Below are 23,820 nucleotides of genomic sequence, written 5' to 3'. Positions count from 1 at the left end.
GGTGGATAGATGCCACTCTTGATGGAAGAGTGTCAATGAATTTGTGATTGTGTTTTAAGAATGTCAGAGGTGATGACTGCCAGATTTTTTAATTGTAAAAATGGGGTTTTTCCCCGTTTTTGTAATTAAGTTATAGCCTCAAACTATTTTTTAAAATATTTTATTTATTTAAGAGAGAGAGAAAGAGAGAGAGAGAGCATGAGTGGGAGAGGGAGAAGTAGACTCCCTACTGAGCAGGGAGCTCAAAACAGGGCTGATCCTAGGACCCTGGGATCATGACCTGAGCCAAAGGCAGGTGCTTAACCGACTGAGCCACCCAGGTGCCCTACCAATAGCCTGAGACTATATAAGAATCCTATTCCGAGGTTGACTTTTATCCGTTAGTGATAGCATTCATTGATGGCTCCCTAACATTTATGATTTGGGACTTAAATTACATAAAGATCTTAAATATGCTCATCATCTCCCAGTAAATAAGCATATAATGATGACAATGTTGGATTTTTGAATAATTTCTATGACAAAGATGAGCATGCATGACCCAATTTGACAGGTACTAAACAATTTATACAGATATAAGTAACAAGCACTTAAATTATTAGAGTGTCAACAGAAATACAGATGAAGAGGTTCTGCTCTCTGTGTGGTTCTGTGGTCGTTTTATCCTGACTGTTGTTTCCTTCCAGTTAAAGGAATGCACTTAAGGCATAGCACCATTCATCATGATTGGAAACATTTGTGTCAAAGCCAGTTCTAGAAGAAGTGAAATCAGTTGAGGGAGATCTTTTCTTTTACACTTCAAACACAAGCTGTTATAACTGAGAATTAGCACGTTCCAAACTGAGGTATAATGCAGGAATGTAAGCATTAACCTTTTTAGCTTCACCTTTGAAGGTGCAGGAACTAGGTAAAAATTATGCTTTCATCATATTTAAGTCTTACTAAAATGAATTGTGCAGTATATCCTGAAGGAGTTGTTATCATGTGCCATTATGTGATTTCCACAGAGGCTTGAGTTGGCGGGGTTAGGGTTGAAACATTGGGCTGCTTGGAATATTCTTAGAATTATACATGAGGGGGTACCTGGGTGGCTCAGTGGGTTAAGCCGCTGCCTTCGGCTCAGGTCATGGTCTCAGGGTCCTGGGATCGGTCCCGCATCGGGCTCTCTGCTCAGCAGGGAGCCTGCTTCCCTCTGTCTCTCTCTCTCTGCCTGTCTCTCTGCCTACTTGTGATCTGTCTGTTGAATAAATTAAAAAATAAAATAAAATAAAATCTTAAAAAGAAATTATACATGAGTATTTTCTAAATTCCTGATTAGAAACATTTCAAGTAGGAGGTGAAAATCTAGCTATATGCAAAGGTGTTTAGAAAACAAATCTTGCCTAAAGCTTATTCCTAACAATTATATATGGCAGAGGTCACCTATCAGTGTAGCTAAGACTGAATACTGGCAAATTCTAGGACACTGAAATCTGTATATTTTTGTAGCCATGTATTGACTTCTTTAAAATGAGACAAATGTTACATGGGGGGAAAAGCTCTGAAGAATAGTCATTAAAATTTTAACAGAAATGTTTCTGTGTGTGGGATGATGGGTGGTTTTTAGTCTTCTTTAAAGAGTTTTCTTTCTTTCTTTTTTTAAGTTTACCAGAAATTCTACAAGGAATATAATGTGTTTTAGTTATCAGTTTTGTAACATGAATAAATTGTACAGTTGATATTTGAACAGTGAGTTTGAACTGCACAGTTTCATTTACAGATTTTTTAAAAGATAAATACAGTACAATACTATAATTGTATACTCTCAATAAAATTTTCTTTAGCTTGCTTTATTGTAAGGATACAGTATATAACACATGTGACACACAAAATACGTGTTAATCAACTGTTTATGTTATCAGTAACAACATAGGTCAAGAGTAGGCTATTACTAGTTAAGGTTTTGGAAAGTCAAAAGTTATATGTTGATTTTTGATTGCCTAGGGGAGGGGAGTCAACACCCTAACCCCCACATTATTCAAGGGATAACTTTAATTTGAAACAAAAAAAAATTACCAATAAAAGATTAAACCAAACTGTTCCTATAAATTTTAAAACTATTGATTTAGTATGAAGACTGATAAACATTTCCTCCCCTGGCCATGCAGCTTCTCATATAGCACCACCATTGACCACCTTCAAAACATGGTTTTGCTTTAGACATATCATTTTTATGAACGTTAAAAATGGAGAGAGAGAAAAAAAGGCTGATGCAATATCTCTTAAATAATATATAGGCCATGCCTGGGGGCATATATACTTAAAAAAGGTTTTAGATGATTCTGATAAATATAATCATATACATACCTTCAGGGGATATTGTCTTCACTGTGATTCAAATCCACACACTTCCTTTTAGAGAATTAATAGGTCTGTGGCTTATTTTTCCTTTCTTAGGACATGGTCATTCTGGCCTACTCAAATGACTAGGGGTCATAGCTTGTATTCCAAAAGAAAAATGTCATTCTCCTTGAAAAGGTCATAAAATGATGAGTGTGTTTACTTGTACTCGGTTTAAAGTGTCACAGGTGTCATAGAAGGAGGGGCCTGCTCTTTGTCATGGCTAGAGCTAGTGCTGGGTTGGTGAGGCCTCTTCTTATGGATTCCCAGGCCTTTGGGGATTGTAGATGGTAGGTTTCCTGTGTTCTGATCCTCTGTGCTGCTGTTAGGACAAAGTGATTTCTAAGGGAGTGTTGAGTCCTGCAAAGATAAAGGATGAAAAAAACAAAAAAAAAATCTGGGAGAAGTGTACACCAAAATTGGAGGAAGAGGAATAAGAGGGAAAAAACAAAAGGAAGGACTATCATGTATGGAGTATGCTTCATTGTTGGTGTAGAGTACCTCTATTTCCTTAATGTTATTCTAGGCTTTCATTGCTGAAAGGAAAACTTTTTTACTTACTGGTTTTTTATTTAGCGAAGAATATTTGGTGGCATTTGGGTTTTGAAAGTCAGAGTTACAGCTGTGTTTAAGAAGGTGTATTCTTCTGACTTTGGAAGGTGTACGCTTGTGTTTCCCAAATGTTTGCAGGTGCAAATTGATAAAACAGCACCTGGAGTGTTTTCAAAGTTTCGCAAACCAGAAAACAACATTTCAGAACTGGGAATATATGTTCACACCATGAGTGTAAGAGCCGTGTAGCTTTGGCTTGATCAGAAGTTTCTCTTGTGAATTGAGTGGGGAGAAAGTTATTTAGGGAGCCTATAAACATTTTATTAATACCATTTAGTTCCCAATATATCAGAGTTATTAATTATTATCACTACCTGTGTCAGTTCTTGTTGAACACCAGAAAAACCAGGGCACAGATGTTGTATGCACACTTAATAGCACTGAAAATATCCATGGTTTGGGGTAGGTAGTTCTGGGGTATGTTTCATTATATAAAGTCTGGTAGATGAAAGTTGTCATTTACTGAAATCTTGAAGTAGAAAAACCAAAGTCAGTTGTGTATTACTCTAGTGCATAGAGTGCTGCAGAAATCAATGTGGTATATACCCCATTAGGACTTGGGAAGGGGTCTGAAAATGTCTCTAAGAAATTAAAGCTAAAGACTTGGAAAGAAAGGAAAAGAGGAACTCTAGCAATTTGATAAAATCCAAAAAAACACACTTTTTGCTTTTTTTTCCCCTCCCCTCCCCTGACTTCCACTCCCCTCCTCGGAGGGTCTTGTAAACCAAAATTGAAGTTGTTTTTTGGAAAAGTTCAGGGCAAGTCAGGGCCACAGTGAAAGCCTGAACCCATAGGATGAATAGGCTGGAACTGGGACTGTCTCCTGGCCCCCCCTCCTTCCCTCCCATTCTTCTTGGCTGCCCTCCCCCCTGTCTTCTGTGACACAGTGGGAGGGGCCTCATGCTGCCTGGAAGCTGGCTCTCTGAACCAAACCCTGTAACCCATTCCAGGGTCAGCCTCACAGATCCCCATGTAGAGGCTTGCATCAGATAACACATATGAAAGCGCTTGGAGGAACTGCAGCTGTATAGCAGAATCTGCCCTGATGAGGAAGCAAGTGAATACAGAACAGTCTGTTGGAAAGAAAGGACCAGAGCCAGCAAGATGGGAAATAGCATTTGGCCATTGAGGCCTTGGTCTGGGAACAAAGTTTGGGTTTACCACTAACTAGTGGTATAAAAATGAGCAAATCTTTGACCATAGGAGCCTCGGCTTGTTCCACTGTGAGATAAAGGGCTTGGCCTAAGTGATAAGTAGGATATTTTTCAGCTCTGAGATTCTGAGTTCTAATGAACCAGAACAAACGTGAAGCATTAATCTACTTCCAGTGTCAAGTCTAAACCCAACTGGTATTTCACTGTCAGCCCCTATTGTCGATTCTAGTTATATTTTCTGCTAAAGACTTGTGTTTAGTCATGGGGTTGAGCTGGTTCAAGGACAGACACCTAGAAGGTCTTCAGAGTTCTCTGTGTAGTGCTCACACTGTATCTGACTTCCAAAGTTTTGTTGTAGATGGAAGGTTCAGGCCACCTTGGTGCCAAGCTAGAGTCCTGCGATCTTAAGGTGATGAAAGTTTGTCTAAACACAGTATAGACTCTGAAGGTTGAAGGAATATCTGGCCATTCTGTAGTTCAATATTGTGGAAAGAAGACTGGAAATTTTATCTCTGCTCCTCTTTGTACATTAAATGTTCCCTGAGGGGAGTAGGCATTGATTTCCAACTGCCTGCTGGCTCTCGCTCTCTCTGTTTATGGGTAGTATAGTTAGGTGAGATCTACCATCATCAAAGAGGACATAGTATGAATGGGGCTTAATGTGATTGGAGATACTGGAGACAGAGCAGCAGAGTGACTAACACATCCATACTGGAGTCAGGAAATCTGGGTTCAAATCTTTGTGGATCAAGCACTTGGTCGTAATAATATGTCAGGCATATATTTCAACTACCCAGTAGTTGCAACTATTATTACTAAAGATGATAAGAATATGCACAGATATTAATAATCTTCCTATTGCAGTAAAGACCAGTGAATTCTTCTGCAGAGACACATTAAAAAAAAAAGAATAATCTCATCCCCCTTAATTTCCTTTAACCATATTACTAGTTAATTTAGTTGAATCAAACGCTGCAGGTTTGAGTTAGGTTTTAAAGCAAACTTTTTAGAAACCATTTTTATTTGCTGTATATCTACAAAGCATTTCTAGCAGACACAGCCCCATCATTTCCATATGTGGCCGCTGGTGGCAGAGCAAGAAGGACTTGGGGAGGTATTTATCTGTATAGCTGAGTCCCATGGGCATAAATGTGCAGTTTGTTGAGTCTGAGGAATCTGTGACTGAAAGGTGGTGCCAGACTTGTGTTTGTGCTGACGCTCAGGAGACCTGAATACGCGCTTGCTTACCTGACATGCCTATGTGTGGAGTTTTGTTTTTTGTCATTGAGTTGTCTGGTTTGAGTTTTTCTTTGTTGTAAAATACGTAGGTGCAGTGAAGAAACTTTCTACCCTGAAAAAAATGTTTTGAGTAGACTTGATCTTTTAGAATTGTTTCAGATGAGTTCATCTGCCCTACAATGAAGGTAGCATGGTGTTAGAGAAGTTAGGAGAGTCCAAAGATTTTGGAAAGAGACGTGGGCAGTAAAGGAATTTGCATCCATATAGTGGTTCTAGAATCAGGAATCAGTGTTAAAGATGCACATCTTGGCCACATAGAATAAGACAAGCAAAATTGTAACTTCTAGAATCAGATGGCCAGAAAACAGGTCAAAACTTTTAAAGTATAAACAGTTTACTGTTTCTTCCTCTCCTAAGTTTAAAAAAATTTTTTTAAAAAGTTATTTCTGCCCCTGGGGATAAAAATATATGTTTATAAAAAATAAAAAAATTAAAAAAAAAATAAAAAAAAAATAAAAAGTTATTTCTGGTGTTTCAGAGAGAACCATGAGAGCGTAACTTTGTAACTTAAAAAACAAACGAGAAAAAGAGTTGAGTACTTGAGTCTAGTGCCTTTTGGCAGGCGAGAATTCTACCCTGAACCGCCAATGCAAGGCTAGTGCCTTTTGGCAAACAAGGTAGATGCACGTGAAAGGTAATGGGTCTTGAAACATCTGGGAGGACCTAGCACACAACCAGGGTGAGTTTTAGGCAGATAATCTTTTATATACATAATCTGAGATTATATAATCTCTAGTTTTACTCTTTTAAAACAGATATAGAATAGTATATAGTTGGTGATTCCACACTGCTCCCCCCCCCCCCCCGCCCCAAATTAAATTTTGTTTTTTAACTGGCAACAGGAGCTTTGGAATCAGAGCTGAGTGGAGATACCAACAATACCATTTTCAAACATAGATTGGAAAAGAGACTTGGGTTCATGATTTAATCTTTGAGACTTTATCATTTTAAAATGTGGGGAAAATGCCTTCCTCAAAAGTTGCGAGAATATTAAAGAAAGCCTACTACCTAGTAGGTGTTTTTTTACATGTTAAATGTATTCAGTGAAAGAGGAGGTAATTTAAATCTCAAATTTTAGTGCAGCAGTGTACACAAAGTCATGATGTGATTCTAGCTGACTTGGGAATTCCATTGAGGAGCTCTATTTTGTTTCTTCCCTTTTGCCCATTGCTGAATGGGTTTTTTCCATAATGTTTTCATAATGTTCAGAATACACAGTGAATTGGAGGAATATTCAAGACCTTAAGAACTTAGAGCACTCTCAAAACAGTGGTTGAGCTGAGTAATGAGGGTCTAGATCCATTTTTATTATCATTATCTACTATATGAGATCTTATTAGAAGTATCAGTAGCTCCATTTTATTTCTGGTTACAGTGGGCCAACTGCTGTACTAAACTTTATAAATGTTTTCTCATTTAATCCCTGTCATAACATGAGATCTAGTTGTTATAGCCCTCATTATACAGATGAGAAGATGAGGTACTCTGTTTTAAGCAGTATGTCTAAACTTCCATAGTTGAGAAGACTTAAAAGCTAGATTAGTGCCTTCTCAAGTTAGCAAATGTGCCTTGGTATCCCCTCATTCAGATGAAAGATTACCTCTTTGAAGTGTTAATACACCATGGAGTTTATTGAGGGAGTGGTCGATATTTGGAATCTTAGAGATATTTTATTCCAATTAGGAGTTGGGAAGGTTCCAAGGAATTGATTGTATATGTTCAGTGTCAGTTTTTCTGAAGTAATTTTTCTGTGTTTTTATTTTGGCTTTGGTCTATCCAACAAAAGTGTAGAGTGCTATATAATGATTGTCTAAATGGGCACTTCTCAGGCTTGGGCTACACAGAAGAATTGCCTGGAAGCTTTAAAAATGGAAATCAAAGGAAAACAAAACATTTCCCGATTCCCAGGTATAATTTCTCCCCAGTTTTATTCAGATATAATTGACATAAAGTGTTCGTTTTAGTTTAAGGTGTACGGTATAATGATTTGATCTATGTATGCACTGTGAAAGGATTACTACAGTAAGTTTGGTTAACACCCATCATCTCACATACTTAAAAATTTTTGTTTCTCATAATGAGCACTTTTAAGGCTTATTCTCTTAGCAGCTTGCAAATATGCAATACAGTATCACTAACTGTAGTCACCATGCTGTACATTCCATCCCCAGAACTTTATCTTATAGCTGGAAGAAGTTTGTACCTTTTGACCACCTTTATCCATTTTCCCCATCCCTGTCCTCCTACCTCCGACAGCCACTAATCTGTTCTATTTCTAGGAGTTAGGGTGGTTTTTTTTTTTTAATTTATTTTTATTTTTTCAAGATTCCTCCTATAAGTAAGATCATAGAGTATTTGTGTTTCTCTATCTGATTTCACTTAGCATAATGCTCTGTGACCATCCGTGTTGTCATATGGCAAGATTTCCTTGTCTTTTTATGACTGAATAATATTCTCTCAGATACTTTGATGTAAACTCAATATTGTCATAAGTATTCCAGAGGCTTCTGGAGGCTCAGCCCTGGAATGTCTCAGATCAGTCCCCCGTGAATATTGGAGTCACACTCCCAGGTCCTGGCTTGCTTCGTAGTTTGACTCTCTAGACTTGAGCTGCTCCACAGCTCACCGCCCCACAATATTCCTACTCATCCTCTCCCCCTGAGATGTGTGGGGGAACAGCAGTCATCAGTGTGGATCTCGGGGGAAGTTCTGTTCGGAAGGTTATTAGCTAGCTATCTAGCATCAGTTCTGGGGATACAACTTTGCCATTGTTTATCCAGGCTTTGGATGTATTGCCTCTGTGTACTGTTTGGTTTCCGATTTCACTACTGTCCCAGAGGTATTTCCCATATTTGTAAAGATCAAACACAGGTAAATCAAGACCCTATTCCAAAAGTTGGCCACACGTGCTGTTTTCTTCCAGTGGAAGTAAGTTTCCCCATCTTTTCTTCTCTTCTTCACATTGTCGTGCATTTTTCAGCCTAACTTCTCTTCTGTTCCCACTACCCCACAACTTTCTTTAATTTGCACAGTGACAGATGGTAATAAATCCAGCTGTGGACAGTAGTTTAGACAGCAGAGGATTTTTTTTTTTTTTTTAAGGCAGATAAGTAATTTGCTATTTGCCAGAGTGTCTGATTGGAACACACAGTCTGTGGAAATATGGTGTTAGCAGGTTACCAGTTGGAGCACTAAATTACATTTTCACTAGCAAATATTTGTCCAGAGTAATTTAAATCATTTTGTATTCCATTTACACATGAGGGGGCAGTATGGTACTATCAAGCAAAGGCTCTGTTGAAATTGTCTATTTTTATTGGTATATAATAGTTTTTAGGTGAGAACTTTTAGTCTCTGCGATTATAGCTCTGCTATGGTTGTTAGCTGTTAAATGTGATACGCATATGTGATACCCTCACTCGTATACCCGGGTCACACGCCTGTTTTTATTTAAAAGCATAAATAATCATTTCCTTGCAGCAGTGGGGTTTTCCCACAGTGCTTTTTATTGTCAGTTTATATTTATGTTTTGTTTAATGCTAGCTAGCTTTCTTCCTGTTTCCTGCTTCCACTTGGGGAGCATCAGCCCTCTTGGAGATGCAGTCTCTATTAGGTTGGTATGTCTAAATATTTTATTTTATGAGTTCATTGAAGACCAAAGGATCTGCAGTTTTGTTGGGGACAGGATGCCTCTGAACCCAGGTCTTGGAAGGTCTCTATATAAATCACCTCTGCACGATAAGCTTCCCTTTACAGATTGCTTTTCTCAAAAGAAAAAAAAAATTGCTAAGCAAAGAAGCAGCACATTTTAATTAATGTTATTATTGCTGATCCATGAGTGACACTGTAAGATAATCAAGGTGCTAATATTCTAGGTTTCATAAATGGAAGGGGAATTATTAAAAGAAGTTGGAAGGTATTAACTGATAAAATCTATAAAGCATTTTATGAAAAATGTACATGGGACTCTGAAAGGTAATTTCATAAGCACAAGCTATTTTTAAATGTGTAAAAGTATTTGCAGTCATATGTTTCTGTTTATGTAGTTAAAAAAAAAAAATTGAGACCAGCATTTGGCATAAATATAACCCTGTATGAAATTTAATGGGGTATTTACTTTTGACGTTTTATCCTGGCTACTTTCTTTGTGGATGGATAGCTGTGGTATTGTCTACACCTGGTAAAGATAATTATACATATTTAGTTTGGGAATGAATTTATTTTGCAATGTAATGATTGGATGTTGCTTTTACTTAATTTTAAGGGGAAATTTGATTTTGAAATCTGATGTTAAAAAAATAAATGAAAGGCTTAGAACCTGTACCTGAAATTTGAAGGAATGGGTTTTTGGCTCTAGCGTGTTTTGGATGAGCCCCAAATCAAATGTTGTTTGATCCTGGTTTAGTATTGCAACACATAGGTTTCTGTTCATTGGAAACGATTAATGTCCTTTATGCTTTGATGGCAGATTTTTAGGACCCTGCCTGATGCCACATTCCCAGAGCCAGTCTCCCTGTCAACATCACCCCCAAATGCTCCACCAAGGCAATCAAAGAGACAAGGCCAGAGGACTAAGAGACCCGTGGCTGTATATAATCTTTGTCTTGAGCTGGAAGATGGTAAGATGTTAATGATATTTTTCTGCTTGACAGCCTGTTGAGAGTATGGTATATCGTATGTCCCCAGGGAAGGCCATGGTTTTCCTTCCTCTGTGACTTAATTCCTTTTCTCCTTAAAATGATAATTTTTGAGATTAACAAGGAGGGTGAAGCTTCCTCGGCAGAGAGAGAATGCGAGTTTCAGGTTTGTGTTTGTATTTGTTATGCATGCTGCTTTTTTTATTTTTAAAAGACAGCTTAAATTTCTTTTTTGGGAGACTTGTGTGACCTCCTGTGAGGTTATATAACTCTGAGACAAATGGAAGGGGAACTAAAATTAAAGCAGATCTTTTGAGAGGAGCTGGTAGTCTAATGTTAAATGCATCTGGATTAGAGACAGAGTCTTCTGTTGCCCTAGAGTTTAGGGCTTCTGCATCTTACTTAGCCCATCTTTCTGATGTTCTTGTGAGGCTAGCATCTCCTCATCTAGCAGGAGTGGTAAAGGGACCTGCCTTAGGGGCCAGGCTGAGTGGAGTGAGCATAAGCTGTAGTGGCAGTCGGGCGAACGGAAGTTCTCCCGTCTCATCCTGGCTGCCACGTTCCTGTCACTCGTTGTCATGCAGCCACATTGTTTCAGCATTGCCAGACTGCCTCACTGTTTAAAGAGAGCTTGGAAAGTGGAATTTGAAATGCTGATCTCTACAAAACAAGACTGTGCCATGTAGAAGTCACCGATTGCCAGTTTGTAATCATGTGGTTATTGGTATGGAGAGGAAGATGATCCTGGTCTCAGAAACTCCAATTTCAGGAGGCATGTCTGAAACGGGGACTCATTTGTTGTGGGATTTCACATTTCCTGAACTTGAAACTCATTGTCATTCTTTTTCTTCTTATCCTTTTTTTTTTTTTTCTTTTTGTTTCTTTCATTAATTATCCTTTCAAGCCATTACAGTTATATCGGTTTGGAAGTTGAAGGTGAATGTCAGAGGGAGGAAGGGAATGAGTGCAGACAGAAACAAATATAGTACCTTCATCATGAGGACCTATATAGTCAGACACGCAGGTAGTTAATATCCAAAGATTGATGAGAGCAAGTAACAACTGACTTGGGAGTCTCCCAGGAGGACTCAGAATGCTTCCTGTAGTAACGTGGGGGGGTGAAGGTGTGCTGGTATTCTTTTATATTAACACATGCATCATTTGATACAACTATTAGTTTTACAATCAGATCCTTCTTTTCCAGAGGAAGAGCCTAAATCCTTAAAATCAACCCATAATTTCAGAGCTTACTTTTAGACATCAGTTTCAACTTCTGATCCTACCTAACTTTTTTGTTCTCTTTTTTTTCTCACCTTCACTCCCTCAACAGAGTTGCTAATAAGGAGTAAAACTGACTGGTTTGAATTGCACCTTTTCTCATATCTCACTTGTCCTCTGGTGGAAGTGTTAATAAATTGTGAAAGAGGCTAATGTTGGGAAGTAGGAAGAGAAAAAGAAGTCAAGGAGATATATCATACATTATGTAGAATAGTATCTACATTGGCTCACTGGCCCTTGAGCAAAACTGAATTGACTATATTTCATAAAGGAAATGACTGAAGAGGGACTGTTTGTCTTAGAATCATATCTACTTTTTTGGTATTTTAAGGAATTAAATCATAATACATGTATACATGGTATACTGGCCTTTTGATCATTGGGTTGCTAAGTGGTTAGTAATGAGTAAGAAGTTGCTGAAGTGGTGTTTGGTGCGTCTTTTATGGGAATCCTCAAGATGGTATATAATCATAGCTTTCCTAGTTTTAGGTCATATAATAATTCTTAATTATTTGATTATAAGGGGAAAAGATTGTGAAATACTCAATTCCTTTAGTCCATTTTTATGTTCATTATTTATATGATGTTTTCTTCTGCATTTTGTACTTTATAACTTTACATTACTCTTGCTTGATTGCAGCCTTGGAATTTGTTGTTGGTGTTGCAAGCTGTCAGAATCAGGAAAATTTGTGCTTTTGTTGTAGAGTGATTTTATTTGACTTTAGAGGTCATAATATAAAACAATTAAAAGCTATTATTTATCCTCCCACCAACACCCCATTAATTGTAGCTAAGCTTTAGTGAAACTCAAGTTTGTGAAGAAGAATTATTTCAGAGAGAACAGTAAGGTCTACATATTGCATTTTCCAAAAGGAGAATGAGTTGTGGATAAATGAAGAGAAAAACTTTTGAAAGAAAGCATATAGTAGAAGGTTACTAAAAAACTGTTATTGAATACCACTTATCATATTGAAAACTTTGCCCCCTTCTGGGGGGGGGGTCTATTTTTGCCATTAAGATGTAGTCTTTTTTCCCCAGTAGCATAAGTTCTGTTATTGTCAACTCAAAGTTTTCAAAAAGTTCATCTTTTTTGTATTTCTTCTTATCAGTGGTGCTAGTCACTTGCTGTGTTTCTCTAGGTTTGGTTAAAGTATGCATTATAGCCAACTTAGGTGGATTATTTTTCTCAATTTTGTAGCTTATATGAATGTGATAGATAATTTAAATGCAAATATGCCCTCTCTCCCATTTATGCACTGTAGTATAAATTAATCTTGACTTAATGAAACCCAGGGCAAATAGTTTTTCTTTCAATTTAGTTGGATTATCTGTCAAGATTCAAGGGACTGGACTGGACAACTGGAGATTTTCTTTAGCCCTATGATTTGGTCACAGATTTGGTATTTGAGTTTGTAGTGTGTTAGTTCTTCTTCTGCCTTGAGTAGGGAATGAAACTGTGTGGCGTAGCAAATAGCCAACCCTGGAAAGCCATCAGAATCGGCTTCAGTGAAACATCAGGGAGATCAAAAAGTCATTATTAGTGAAGAGTCAGCAAGCCTGTTATAGGAGTTGAAGTAGGATAGGCCTAGAAGCAGAGAATTCAAACGGGCATAAAATGAGAGTGAAACCCTCTCCTGTTATACATGACTTTTACTATGATATGTTCAACCTCACTTTCATCCTAATTGAGAGATGACCAATATAATTAAAGACGCCTAATATCTTTACTTTGTTGAAGACTTTAATTGGCTTTGGCACATCTAGTCATGCTGTATAGACAATGCTCATTATTTTTCTTTGTAATATATGATTAAGTGATATTAAACTTACTATTTGCAAAAGACTTTAAGATTCTTGTTAGTTGCTTAAGGATCCTTACTGATGATTAATATGAACTGAAATGGATATAGTTTTTGGCTAGATTTCTTTCAATAGAGCAGCTTTTAAATCTTTACTGAAATTCTTATCTTTATTTTGTAATTATAATACAATAATGTAGAAGCCATATTGTTTGTTTTCATATAGCATTTAATAATCTTCAAAGTTGAGGAGATTTGGCTAAGTCTTTTGTGAAATAGCAAAATATGAGGTAGACCAGAAAGTACGAAAAGGAAAACTAAAAATCAGAGGTCTACATTCATTCTCCAATTATCTTTCTGTGTTTTTATTTTCTTAGAATTAGTAGTAAAGTAACTCTAAACAAGTTCATCATATAACGTATGTTTCTTTTCTCCTGCCAGCTCCATATTTATGTCCTTACTACCACTTATATAAAAAGAGACTGTTTTCTTTTTTTTCTTTCTTTCCCTGTCTTTCTTTCCTTCTTTGGGGTGGGGAGGGGCAGAAGGGAGGGAGAGAGAGACTCCCAGGCAGACTCCCTTCTGAGCACAGAGCCTGACTCCAACTCGGGACTCTATCTCACAATTCTGAGATCATGACCTGAGTTGAAATCAAGGGTCGGACGCTGAACCAACTGAACCACTTGGATGCCCCGAGACTATTGTCTTTGTTGTAATTCTCCCAAATATAAGGAAGGTTCTTGAGGCTACATGAAATATATTCTTTGTTATTTTCATTCATGGCAGAAGAAAAATTTTAAAGGTTTGGGGAGTGGGAGAGAAGATGATTGTCGTCTAAATTTTGACTAAGCTCTCTCTTTCTTTATGCTAGCTCTAATTATAAACAGAACTAGGCATTCACAGGACAAGTTTTTATTTGTATATTCTTGGGTAGTTAGGTAGGCTGTGCCCATCTTTTGTATATGATATAGCAGTTTATTTGTTTAGGCAACTGAAAAAATATGATTTATGGTGAGTTGAAAACAGAATCATCTTGCAAGCCAGTTGGTAAGATTTAATAATATAGAGTAGGTCTTACTTGGGTATTGTTGGGTTGGCACTTTCACACTTGGATGCTGGATGTGCTAACTGCAGCACGTTTTGTTGAATATGTGTTATTGTAGTCCTACAGTGTGACAAGGGTGCAGAGCCTTATAAGCAAAAAGTGAAAATGTAACTGTTGAAAGGGAGATAGATAAACAGTGAAGCATGAACATTTCCCTTCTGTTCTAAGGAAGAACATACTGTGACATGGATCAGTCTCTAAAATTGGACAAATAAGTTGTATAAATGTCCTTTCAGCTTACATGATAACAAGTTGGATTTTTTAAAATGATTACCTAACAGTTAAATGTCCCCTATCAGTGAGAATAATGCTGATGAGATAAATGAGGCACCTTAGGTATGTCAGAAAAAATCTTGTTGAATAATGAGGCATAAGCAAGAGAATAGAACTAAAAAAGTAGGCTACTGTAAGGCCTTTTGAAATGTAGATTTTTAATCCTAAAATATGGAATGCTTCTGGCAGTTTGGAGGGTTTTTTTGCCTCTATCATTTATTAGTGATTTTTCTTATACTGGACACTAGAATCAGACTTCTGCATATCTTTTTTAAAAAATATTTTATTTATTCGAGAGAGAGCGTGCACAGGTGGGGGACGAGGCAGAGACAGAGGGAGAAGCAGGCGCCCTCCCACCTCACCCCCCAGTCCCTGCCAAGCAAGGGGCCTGACGAGGGACTGGATCCCAGGACCCTGAGATCATGACCTGAGCCTAAGGCAGACACTTAACCAACTGAGCCACCCAGGAACCCTATACTGGCTATCTACTGAAGAGCTTTTATAAACTCCGCATTATGTCACACAGTGTTTCAAGGAGTAGATATTCTACTTCCCTTCTGTCACTACATAGTGAAATAATGAAACAGCATGGCAGTAAGGGCCCAGTCCTGGGCTATCAGCTGTGAGGGCCTCGGGAAGCAACTCCAGGGCTGCAGGAGGTGGGGAAGTTTTCCTGGTTTTCTTGAGGGGAGCCATTTTGGCAGTTGGACCGGGAATGATTTCAGGTGAGGGGACTAGCTTGAATGAAGGCATGGCAGCAAAGTTGAGCAAGAACAAGGCAGGGGCTTAAAGAAGAGGCTAGCTTGATCCGAAGGGGACAGGGGTGAGGGGTAGTGACGGGCAACCTGATGAGATGCTGCCAACCCTGCCAAGGTCTGCCTAAGAAAGGAGCAGGTGGTAAGAAGTCTGGGCTGAGGAATTCATATTCTGATTCAACTGGTGGGCAAATAGCTTACCGTCTCTAAATCTGTTTCATTACCTACAAAATGGGAGTTACCGTAATGTCTACTACTGTGGATGGTTGAGAAGATTTTAGGGGGTTAATACACTTAATATAGTGTCTGGCATATAGTAAACGCTCAAGTACTGGCTTTTTCTGTTCAGTATTGTTGTTAAAGCCAGAGAAAGGTGCCTTATAGTTAGAATGATAAGAGAAGTTACTATTTTTTTCAGCAAGGGAGTTGTAACATGGAAAATAATATCAAAAGAAGTTTAATGGGACTTAATTTGTCTGTAGGAATCAGGAAGATTGTGGCAAAGGCTGGTTAAGTAGTTTAGGCTCAGAGTGATGTGGTCTTGAACCAGCACTAGGGATGGAAGATGAGTCTGGGAGAGATATTCAAGCACGTTGAGGGGACTTCTTAACTGACTCAGTGTGGAGGATGAAGGCACATAATCAAAACGAGGTCTTCAGCCATGTGTTACGCTCATAGATAAAGGTATCATTGCATTTATGTCTTGGGTTTTGCCTTGAGGATTTTTTTTTTTTTTTAATATTTAGACCACCTTTCCATCAAGAGGAAGGAAGTATCTCATTTTGTTAGCATATTCAATACATACTGCTGTATGTAACTGTTTTGGAAAATAGGTTTGGTAAAAATAGCATTAAATGTATTAGTATAAATATTGTATATGGAAAGTCAGTTTCCATACTGCCTATGGAAAGTCAATATTAAGAAAATATTAGAATTTTCTGAATATTTTAAGAAGAACTATTAAATAATACAAAGTGTTACATCTTCTTAGAGAAAGAATAATCTCACAACTGTGAACAGTGGAGAACTCCTTTTTTCCCCTCTACTTTACCTCACAGGTTTATAGCCTCATTCACTCAAAGACTGGAGGGTACAAGATGGGAGAAAAGCACTACACTAACAGGCGCTCATTTCAGTAGATGTCAAAGGTGGATAGCGGGCAGTCCTGGCAGCTATGTACTCTCTGATCTCAGTTCCCAAGAGAGCATCTTCAGAAATTGCTTTCATGAAAACATGCTTTTGTAAGTGAATTGTAACTGCTCCGTCCTCCCTCGATGTAAGAAGAACCACCGTAAAACCATTGTTGATGTGAATCTCCAGTGACATTCTACAGCTATTGACATTTTCTTGTCGACCTATCTGATCAGCTTGACACAGAATTATAACCAGCCCAAATAACTGAGCACAAACAGATCTTTGGCTCAAGCTTGGCAATCTTCTCTCAATTCTTATCATTTTTTTGGCATGACACTTCATGGATGGGCTCTAGATAATAACTTCCTGAGTGCCAGGCCTCTTGCCATCTCTCCAGAGCAATGTTATGATTCCCTGACATGGAATTACTGTATTGTGAAGTTAAATCTAAGACCAGGCTTGACTCCGTGACAGTATATGTAGACAGATTATTTCTTAACTCGATTTTACAATGATGAGATCAATGGGTTGGAAAAAGCAGCCAGAAATTTCAGGGCTGTAATTGAGTTGTGGTGTGCCCATTAATCATGCAAGCTGCCTCCCCTGCCTTGGCGTCTCCCCAGAAGCCTCCCAGAAGCTCAGCCCCCCTAATGTTAGTGACAAAGCACACGGCAACTTCTTATATGACTTCCTATATAATCTTAACTCTGCTTCTGTGTGGGATGAACATTTCCCCTTTTCTCTGGAGGGAAAAAGCTTATTTAATGCCTTCAAAAAAAAAAAAAAATACATAGCTGCTTCTGTGGTGAAAATAAGTTCATGGCAGGTAACTAGAATTTATAGAAGAGAGAAAAATTCTTTAAAGCTGTCTCCCTGTGGTGTGGGTTTTTTCTTCACTTCTAATAGCTTTTATTTTAATTTCTAGTTCTGAATTCAAGCAGCTGTCATTCTCTTTATAGCCCTTTTTGAAACTCCTACAGCGTAGGAGGTAGCCGGGCTGTCTAAGAAACATCTTTTCAAACCAACCAAAGTATTGTTTATCCTGAATGAAATAGAATTTTTAAGGCTGTCAAGAGTGAGTGATTTGAAACGTTTTCTTTAATAGCCAGGAAGATGAGCAGAAATTTTGAAGGGGAGGAAGGTGTTATCTCAACGTGGCCAATTCCAAGTAACTTCTATTACTCAGAAAACTCTTTTGGACCAAGATAAAAGTTACCACGAAGTAAGAATGTTGTCTACAATTAATATAACAAAACAAACCTGTGACAGCTCAGTTTTATTTCCTGAATCCATACCAGCTGTTGAGGAAAAAGAAAGAACGTGAGATGGAGTCAACAGTGGAGAATATTCCTATGAACTAGTCATTTCTAATTGCCTTTTGTGAACTCTGAGTAGCAGCTCTGCTGAGGGTTCATTCCACTTTCCATGGCATTGCTGTGTACCCTCTGCACAATATCTAGAAGGAGTTCAGTGTCACCCTTGGATGAAAAAAAGAGTCTTCAAACCTACTAAAATGAATTCTTGGGCTGGCATTTTGCATGTACTAATATTTGCTCTCTAAAATCAACAGCATGGCTTCTCGAGCTTCAAATGCGATGATGGTCATAATTTTATTTTTCTCTTCAGGTCAGAAGAGAATAGTACTTTTTAAAGTCTTTGTTGATTATCTTATTTTTAAGGTATATATTTTCTCTCAAACATTTTAATTGTTAATGCAAGAGCAAGATGCAGAATTTGGAGGGTGATGATGGTGAACAGTTACATATGCCATTGTATGCCAGACACCGTTTTTAGCAATGTCTGTCAGATAATAGATAAAGCTCATAACCGTCCAAGAGCTGCTTGAATTCAGAACTAGAAATTACATTTTGTGGTTCAGGAAACTGAGGCCTGGGGTCAGGAAGGCACCCAAGTCTTCCAGCTGGCCAGTGCAAAGCCAGGACTGAGCCTAAGCAGCACGATCCCACGGTCTGGTCTGGCCCCTTTCCTCCCAGCTGGCGTGTGGAACACAAGTGTTGCAGCGAGAGCTCCTCTTCCCGGAGTCCGCACACATGGCCTGTTGGCCTCTGACTCTTTCAGAGATACTTGGTGCATTTCAAACAGTGTGTCGATTTATTCTTTCTCAACTTCAGGAATGATTCTTGGTTTTTCCATTAAAAGCCAAAAAACCAAAAAACCAAGGGCATTGTTTCCATGTACTGGATTCAGAGTAATGGTCTCGGTGGAGGAGGTGAAAGAGAAGAGGCAGAGATATGTATGGTTTTAAATCTGGGACACAGTGGCAGAAATGGGCTCTCCAAAAAAGAGAGAAAGGAAGCAAGCAGGCAAGCAAGAGAGGGAGGAACGTGGTGGGGGGAGGAAGGCAGGATGGAAGAAAAGGGCGAGGGGTGTGCCTGGGTGGGCTCAGTTGGTTAGATATCTAACTTTTGATTTCAGCTCAGGGTCCTGAGAGCGGGCCCTGTGTCGGGCTCTGTGCTGAGCGTGGAGCCCGCTTAAGATTCTTTTCCTCTGCCCCTCCCCTCTGCTTGCTCATGTCCTCTTTCTCTTAAAAAAAAAAAAAAAGGAAAGAAATGGGGCTCATTTTTATGGAAAATGGGGAGGGGAAAACACTCATTTTATTTCAGTGCTGTATTTGTTTTCTTGTGGATTATGCAGCCATTTACCTAAACAGACCAACAGCCCATTTCATGTTAGCTGTTGTGCGGATGTCTCAGGTACCAAACTGTGCAGCAGGTTGTCATAGTAGTGGAAAGGGAATGCAATCAGCAATGTAAAGCTGCCTGAATATCCTGGATTCTGCTAGTATTTTTTCCCCTCCTCTTTCTTCCTTCTATTAAAAAGAAATCTAAAAAAAAAAAAAACCCAAAAACGTAGATAACGCGTTCCCTGGTTGGAAACACCAGAAAGTATAGAAGGATGTAGTGAAAAGTCTCCATTCCACCCCGTCAGCTCGGTTCGCACACCCTGCGGCGTCTGCGCAGTGGGTCTGTCTGTGATCACTGATGGTCATGGCTCGAGCCACATGAAAGTGCCAGCTTTGGGTTCCACAGTTATCTAATCTCGGCCATTTCAAAAAGAGTTTCTCATTTAGTAGGTCAAAAATACGTAAGCCATCAGAAATTTCATGCAGTTCAACCTATAGTTTCTTAAATCATTTCAGGGTGGAGACCCAAATTGGATTGCTAACTACTGTTGTTGGAAGGGTTGTACCATTTGAAACTGCTGTTCATGCATGTCAAAAATGATTGGAGAGCCTCAGTTTCCCATGGCTGAACCTGTGGTTTCTCATTTATCCTTCCAGAATTCTTTATGTATTTATAAGCAAATATGAATGGAGATTCTTCCCTACTTTCTTATGCATCCAACAGCCAGGTGTACCTAATTAAAAAAATATTAAATAGACTCATTTTTGCTTTTCATATTGCTACAGAGCTCTCCTTCCCTGTTTTTCACTGCTGTATAGTATTCTGTAGGTTCTGTTGTACACATGTACTCCTAAGAGAGCCTTGTGTTCCAGAGTCCAACCCAAGTGGATAATGCAAACCCCTTACTAACCGCACGCAGGCTTTAGCCTTCCAACCATAACCAGAATGTTTTCACAGAGATAATATACATGGTATGTTTTTGAGTGAATAAAGCAGGCTATAAACAGAATTTCCAAAATGATCTCACTTGTAAAGGAAAACTATGTCAAGAAATGTAGAAGCATAGTCATAAATCTGGAAGAATATGAATCAGTTATGACCTTGGTTATACTTAAGAGGTGAGAGTTGAGGTTTTCTTCTTTATTCATATCTGTGTTCTTTTTTCCTATATTACTTGTTACACATTCCTTGTGTAATAATACACATATTCCTTGTTATACACAGGTATTATTTATTATACACATATGTACATATTATTTTTATACACAGTGTTACATACACGTTCATATAAATACAAATGAATACACATGTGCCACATAAATATATCTGTATTTAAGTTAAAGAAGTTTCAGCTTAACACTGATGCAAGTTGTGCTTGGTATTTGGTGTGCTGGGTGTAAGTTTAAGGTTCAAAGTGGAAAGAATGAAGCAGGTCCCTAGAAGAGGGTTCTGCAGCCGCTCTGGCATGAGTTGGTGTGGACAGACTTCATTGGTGCCACATTGAGAATGGATAGCTCTTGCTGGTTAGTGGTTTTCTGTTTGACTTCATATATCTTTCATCTTCCACTTGGGTTGCTCTCTGAGCCACACTGTGCAAGCATTTTGGGGATCACTATCCCTGGAAAGACTTAGGTAGCAAAGAGTTTTATTGACTGGTAGAATTGCTGTGGTCAAGTTTGGATTTAAAGTAATCTGGATTTAAATCCTTGTACTCTTTCTGTCTTTTATGATCACGGCAAATTCTCTTCTAAGCCTCATGAGTTTGGTGCAATAAAATTTCACATGGATTTTTTGCCAAGAACAAATGAGCTGATAGTTGTAAACCGCCCAATATTTTGCAAATACTCAAGAGTTTTAGCTTAGTTTTCTCAGGGCCTGCTGTATGAGGTAAAGGGCTTCAAGTATATTTTCATAGAAGGTAGACTTCCAAAGAGAGTGTAACTCCATCTCTTATTTTTGCCAAGCGTAATACCTAGGCATATTGGTTTCTAGTGCCTTAATCCACCATTTGATGATAATTAACATTCCTCAGGGGAGAAGAATGGCAGAGGAGGAGGGCAGGTAAATAGCTAGGAGTCCAGCAGCCCTCACTGTCTCAGCTGGGTTGGAGTTTGTGTCCTGAGCAGTGATCTAAATTTCCTGAGCTGTCCAAGTGTCAGCTTTCCTCAGAAGTTTATGGAAGACAGTTTGATTCAGTATCTGATTACTTTTTGGTTCCTCAGGATAATAGTACATGGTTGTTATATTTTTTGTTTGTTTATGTAGGCAGAAATCTGAGTCGGTAAATAATACTTCAGGACTGTTGATGATGGTGTAAAAATGCTCTCAGGCTTTACAGAGTAAAGCAATTTGCTTTGACTTCTATTGACACGGCAAGTGAACGGGTCTTATTCACTTTATAATTGAATTGCTCCAGACTTCCATCGACCTTTGCAAGTCGTAGAGGTGGTTCCTGGCGTTGTAACCTAATGCCCATTAGCTGCTGCTCTAATGTTATAATGGGGTTCGTGTTTTATGTCGTGTGATACTAACTCATCAGCTTGTCCTCGCCTATGTGGTGGGTATATCCAGGCTGTGTAGTAGTTTTGGGGGGCGAGCATCATCCTCAAGTTTTTCAATCTGCAAGCAATAGAAAATAGAATTTGCCTAATAATTTTATGGTAACTTCATTACACCTTTTATGCCTTGATGTGACGCATGAATTCATAGTTCAGGAGTTGCCTTTTTCCCTCTTATACAAGTGTTTTGGTAGGTGCATATCTGTATGTAGTTTTGTTTTGTTGTGCTTTTGGAATTGGGAGTCGGAGGCTATTCTACTGAGATAACCTTTCCTAGACACAATTTCAGATAAAGAGATCGTATTACCCAAGTGGATGATTCCCATTTAGCCACTGAGTGTCATTAATCTGCATGTTATTTAGCTTCATTAAGGATTCTATTACCATTTGTCTTGTTGGATGAGGGCAAAATGAAATGAGGGGACCTGGGACATTTTGCCCCCTGCCCAGCATGACGTTGACTTAACTTGTAGCAGAACTGAGAATTGGGTAAGTGGGACTTTAGGAACCTTTCCTTCCACTCGGCAGTGATAACCTGTCTTAGGGCACTCCCACTGTGGAGAAACACAATTAGCTTTCTTCCCCAATGGGCATTTGGCAGGGTTAATCTCTTCTGCCTCCTCCCCTTTCTTTCCTAATGTAAGACTTAGGGAAGACTTTCTGATCAAAGAATCTAGACTGTTTTCTAACAGAAATCATTTACCACCTACTACTCTAGGAACACCTAAGAATTCCCTTTGAAAGGTAGGGTTGGATTTGCTTTTTTAACAAAAGATATCCAATTACTGTAGGAATTTTAAAAGTTCGATTTTAAAGTCAAACTTTGAGTTTCCTAACCTATCTTGATTATTCTAATTAGTTTAAGAAAGGAACTCTGTGTGTGTGTGTGTGTGTGTGTATCTACATTTTTAGTTAAGGAAAGCTGATGTATAAGATAATATGATGTAGTTCTTCTGGTTGAAGTTTGGAGGAATGGATAAGAATAAATATCTGGCCTGAAAAATATATCAACTTTAATTTTTGTCTTGCTTTAGACTTTTTCTTTTTATAGATCTTGCCTGTTTAAGGGCACTATTGATAGTGTTTCATAAAGCAGATTATCTCAGGTCTTTGGCTATTTTGGGTACAGTAGACTGGCATATGGGAAGATGTGAAGGGAGTGCCAGGTTTCCTTTGGCTCGTTAGGTATTAATTGGGTGTTGAATCTGACCCTGACCCTTCCCAGCCCTGCTGCTCACAGACCGCTCTGCTGTGCATCATTCCTTCTGTTTGTATACCACAGCTTCCAGTTAGAGAAGGTCATAGAAATCCGTGAAGTTCTGACCCAGCCAGCCATTTGAGTAGGTTGTGAAGAAACAATCCTGTTCACTTTTCTTCAGCAATCAAAGAGTTGGCTACTAGGATGAAATCAGTGTTAGGCAAACCACCTAGGCAAAATAGGCTGTTCCCTTATTTTTACCATTTTCCTCAGTCATGGTAAATTTGGGTATCTGGCCACACTCATGCCTATACGTCGGTAATTACGGGAAAGCTAGTGCTAAGGACAAGAGATGCAAAAACAAAACACTGGATGAAAGCATAATCTTGCCTTTGGAGCAGGCACGAGTGATAAGCTGTTCTGGAAGTCATGCTTCTTACTCAGAGGTGAGTAAGGTATTAATTGGGCTAGATATTAATTAACAGGTATTAATTAACAGCTAGAGAATGTTTCACTGTCTGTAATGATTTTACCCAGTAGTCTGAAAGCAAGTAGGAATTACGACATGCATCCAAGACTTGGATAGAAAGCATGAGTCCATGGGCAACTGGGTTGTCCTTGGATGTCCTTGTTAAAGGTAGAATTCTGTTCTAGATGGGTTGTTTTTCTGCTCCAGTATGACAGTTCTAGGATGTCTCATTTCTCACGAGTCAAGTAGCAGAGTTTGAACGTGTAGTAAACACATTTCAGGGAAGAGCCTTGCCTGACGTATGCTACAGTTCCCATGCACTGGATCCTTATTGAATTCTCTGATCTCCGTTTGCCTTAAAATTCCCTTATTAGTCCCCTTCTCATCTTTATGGAAATCAGCGGAAAAATTCTTTCTTCCTACTGTTCCATATATCTGAAGCTTCTCACCAGCTCCTGAACCTATTTATCTTAATTTACGTAGGTCACTTCCATATTTGTTATCTGGTTTTGACATGGTAAAATA

General features: G+C 38.6%; 1 protein-coding gene across 2 annotated transcripts in view; it reads left to right on the top strand.

The window, feature by feature from the left end:
- ARHGAP10 (Rho GTPase activating protein 10) overlaps positions 1-23,820 on the top strand; it is a 318,466-nt gene that overhangs the window by 255,955 nt on the left and 38,691 nt on the right. For both annotated transcript variants that reach the window (XM_059175791.1, XM_059175783.1), the window contains exon 19: positions 9,913-10,063. In XM_059175791.1, coding sequence (XP_059031774.1) covers positions 9,913-10,063 — 151 coding nt within the window. The remainder of the gene's footprint in view (positions 1-9,912; positions 10,064-23,820) is intronic.

The sequence above is a fragment of the Mustela lutreola genome, chromosome 1 (assembly GCF_030435805.1).
Source record: "Mustela lutreola isolate mMusLut2 chromosome 1, mMusLut2.pri, whole genome shotgun sequence".
Taxonomy (NCBI): Eukaryota; Metazoa; Chordata; class Mammalia; order Carnivora; family Mustelidae; genus Mustela; species Mustela lutreola.
The sequence above is the reverse complement of the archived record's forward strand: the minus strand, read 5'-3'. Positions and strand labels throughout refer to the sequence as shown.